Genomic DNA, 3,847 nt, shown 5'->3' on the forward strand with positions numbered 1-3,847 from the left:
GACAAAGCGGTCACGTCCCCAGAAATGGCCCTCCTGGGATGCAGGATGCAGGCCCTGCCCGCACTCTGCCTCTCTGTGATGCTCCTGGCCTGCCTTGTAGGTGAGGAGCTGGGCGCTTGCTGGAGATGGGGTTCTCTGGGTGGGCTGTGACTGGCTTCAAGTGGGTCAGTAGCCATGTAAGACGAGTCCCTCTCTCTCTCTCTCTCTCTCTCTCTCTCTCTCTCTCTCACTCACACACACACACACACACACACACACACACACACACACACACACGGAACACAGGGCCTTCAGATGCCAGGCAAATATTCTACCACGGGCTGCTCTGTTTTCTTCTTTGGTGACACGGACTCATGTAGTTCTGGCTGGCTGTGAATTCCAGCTACAGCTAGGGATGATCTTAAATTCCCAGTTCTGCCTCCATCCCGAAGTGCTCAGACTGTAGGCATGTCCCTACCACACCTGCTTCATGTGGTGCTCGGCCTCAAACCCAGGGCCCTGTGCATGCAGGACAAGAACCCTCCCAGCAGAGCCTTATCCTTAGCGGCTCCGTCCCAGCTGAGCTGCAGTTGTGACAAATGTACAAGTCCCACAACGGGCGCCACCCGTACGCTTTTCATTGTTGCTGTTTAATAATGTTTATTTGAGATTTTTTTTGTTGTTGTTGTCAAGTTTTTTTTTTGTTTTGAGACAGGGTCGTCTCAGATTGCCCAGGCTGGCCTTGAACTCCCGATTCTCTTGATTCTACCTCCCAAGCACTAGAGTCACAGGTATGCAATGCTCCCAAGGTGGGCATGTCTGTGTTTGTGGCTCTCTGTAGGGTACATGTATGCAAAGTTCTAAGTGTGTGGACACTGCTTCTGTGTGCTCACACGTAGCCTTTTATTTCGTGCAGGCATTCAAAATTGTATCTCATGAGCAGAGTATGTTGGTGCAGGTCTGTAATCCCAATTACTCAAAGACTGAGGCAGGGGGATTGAAGGTTGGGGTCCTCCTGACAGTTTATCAATACTCAGCCTTAAAAAAAAATACAGAAAATGGGGACTTCCGGGCGGTGATGGCACAAGTCTTTAATCCCAGCACCCGAGAGACAGAAACAGGTGGATCTCTGTGAGTTTGAGGCCAGCCTGGTCTACACTGTGAGTTCCATGTGAGTGAAGGTTATACAGTGAGACCCTGTCTTAAAATATACATGCTTCAGGGCTGGAGAGATGGTTCGGCACTTAAGAGTCCTGACTGCTCTTCTAGAGGTCCTGGGTTCAATTCCCAGCACCCACATGGCGGCTCACAACTGTCTATATCGCCAAGATCTGACACCCTCACACAGACATACATGCACATAAGATAAAAATAAATATACACACTTCTCCCATAGTTAGTGCTGATGGCTGCCAGGTTCCTTCCCATGTGCTCCTCACATGCTAGGCTCAGTGTCCCCTTCACAGCATGGGAGGACGGTGTCTTAGAGTGGTGAAGTCATAGGTGAAGCTCATGACAGCAGGTGACAGAACTGTCTCGGTACTAGAGTGCATGTGTGGTCTGGGTATGGCGGCACGTGCCTGGGACCCCAGCACTTGGGAGGTGGAGGCAGGGGGATCAGGAGTTCGAGGCTAGCCTCAGATACACAGGAAGATGCAGGGCAAGCTGAGGATGTGATTTAGTTGGTAGAGGCTTAGCTAGCACACAGGAGGTCCCGGGGTCCAGCCCTAGCCCTGCATGAACCAGGACGGGAACACAAACCTATCAAGCCACTGCTTTGGAGGTGGGGTCAAGAGGCTCAGCAGGTTTTGGAATTCTGATCAGCAGACCAGAAGTTATCAACAGCTCCAGGAGACAAAAGACCTGTCTTAAAAAACAAACAAATAAACACATCAGAGGCTGAAGGGATGGCTCAGTGGTTAAAGACACATACTGCTCTTGCGCAGAGGACTGGAGTTCCGTTCCCAGGCTCACAACTGCTTGGAACCCCAGCTCCAGGGGATGCATACTCATACAGACAGGAGCATATACACATAATAAAAATACATCTTCAAAAAGTGTTAAAACAGGTCAGGCGTGTTGGCACACATCTTTAATCCCAGCCCTCGGGAGGCAGAGGCAGGAGGATCTGTGTGAGTTTGGGGTCAGCCTGGTCTACAAAGCGAGTTCCAGGACAGCTGGGGCTACACAGAGAAACCCTGTCTCGAAAACAAAACAAAAAAGTTAAAACAACAAAAGACTCACAACATGTGTGTGCTCCTATACTGTATGAGTCCCTATCTAGGTGTGTGGGTGCTAAACCAAGAGGTGTGTGTGAGAGAGACAGACAGACAGACAGATGGACATACACACACACACACAGGAAAGGAACGGTGACTCACTCAGCGGGACTCCAGAGGGACTTAAAGCAAAGCTGAGGGACGATGGACATCTACCATTGTCCTTGGCAGCTGACGGGTTAAAGTGAGCGTTTCCTTCTGTGTGCATGGAGGCTGCAGCTGCTGGTTTTGGGGGGAAGAATTGAGAGGCAGGGGCTGTTCTGGGTCAGGGGCCACTCTTGGGCGATCAGAGAGCGTTACCACATGGGAAGGTGTGGACTGAGCAAGGGAGGGGCCAGTGGCGGGGAAGGGGAGATGAGCAAATGGGCAGGTGAAGGCAATGGCGTCAGGGGTCGATAACGGAGCTGGTGGACAGGGATGCGCAAGGGCGTGCAAGACACAAGGCAGTTTCCTGTTCCTTTTGCTTCTAGGTGGCAAGGTAGCCCTCAGACGGGAAGTCATTGTGTCCCTTCCTACGGGATGGGAAACTGAGTCTAGGGCAGGGGAAGTCAGGTGTGGCCTAGCATGATGGGTGACAGGGGTGTCTGGGAACAAAGGTGAGTCACACGTAGGCAGAGAGGAAGGGGGCTCTGGGATCCTGGCCCACTCAAGCTCCGCTGTGATTTTCCCCAGCATCCGTGACTACAGAAAGCCTGATCCCCACGCCTAGTCCTGAGAGCAGCCGTTGGAGCCTAGTAAGGGCCAGGGTGATGGAGATGGTGAAGCCGCTGGTGACCAGGACCAGGGACAGATGGCAGTGGCTCTGGTGAGAGAGTTCTGGTACACAGCTGGGAGGGAACACCAGAGTTAGGGGGAAGAGAGCCTGGGTCCCAGGGAGGAGGCTGGGCCTGGACCCCTGGGTCTGAGGGAGGAGGGTCAAGAGTCTTGAGTCTGATGATGAGAAGTAAATGGGCCAAACCCCTGTGGCTTCTATGGCTTCAACTCAGATGTCCCCTTTACACAGGGGCCCCGGGGCTGTCCAGGGCTTTGTGCAGACCTACTATGAAGACCATTTGAAAGACCTGGGTCCCCGCACTCAGGCCTGGCTGGAAAGCTCCAGAGACCAGTTCCTGAACAAGACCCAGAGCCTCTGTCCTAGGCTGCTCTGCGGGGACCGGACTCAGGGTTAAAGTGCCACACACCTCCCCTGAGCACCTGCAATAAAGCTGTTTGTTCTTAATCTGTGTCACCAGCTGAGTAGCTCCTCTCGGGGCCAGAGGTCACTCCTCGTCATATCCAGGAGTTAATAAGTGGAAAAGTCATCACCTGTCACCTGGCAGGGGAGGACACTGGGAAAGCATTAGGGGAAGGGGACAAAGTGACAGCCCCCACCCCCAAAGAAAACAGTTCTGGCTGGAAGTCAACAGGAGACTTCCAGGTGCCTGATCAGATCCAGGAGGCGAAGTCTCGAAGGTCGAAATGGGTCAGAGGAAACATCCCCTTGCTTCCTAGACCGGGAAGATCTTAAACCCTGATCTAAGGGATTCGACAAATCCAAAATCCCCTCTACAATGCCCAACCATCTCTCTCTCTCTCTCAGGATTCAGGGG

The 3,847-nt window shown here is 52.7% G+C and overlaps 1 protein-coding gene across 1 annotated transcript; it reads left to right on the plus strand.

Annotated features, from left to right (window-relative positions):
* On the plus strand, nucleotides 1-3,477 carry Apoc4 (apolipoprotein C4). The gene is made up of 3 exons (XM_051207608.1): nucleotides 1-100; nucleotides 2,931-3,063; nucleotides 3,262-3,477. Exons 1-3 carry the CDS (start codon nucleotides 25-27, stop codon nucleotides 3,425-3,427), a joined length of 375 nt encoding a protein of 124 aa, XP_051063565.1. The 5' UTR covers nucleotides 1-24; the 3' UTR covers nucleotides 3,428-3,477.
* The last annotated feature ends 370 nt before the right edge of the window (nucleotides 3,478-3,847 follow it).

Source organism: Phodopus roborovskii, unplaced genomic scaffold (assembly GCF_943737965.1).
Source record: "Phodopus roborovskii unplaced genomic scaffold, PHOROB, whole genome shotgun sequence".
NCBI classification, from domain to species: Eukaryota; Metazoa; Chordata; class Mammalia; order Rodentia; family Cricetidae; genus Phodopus; species Phodopus roborovskii.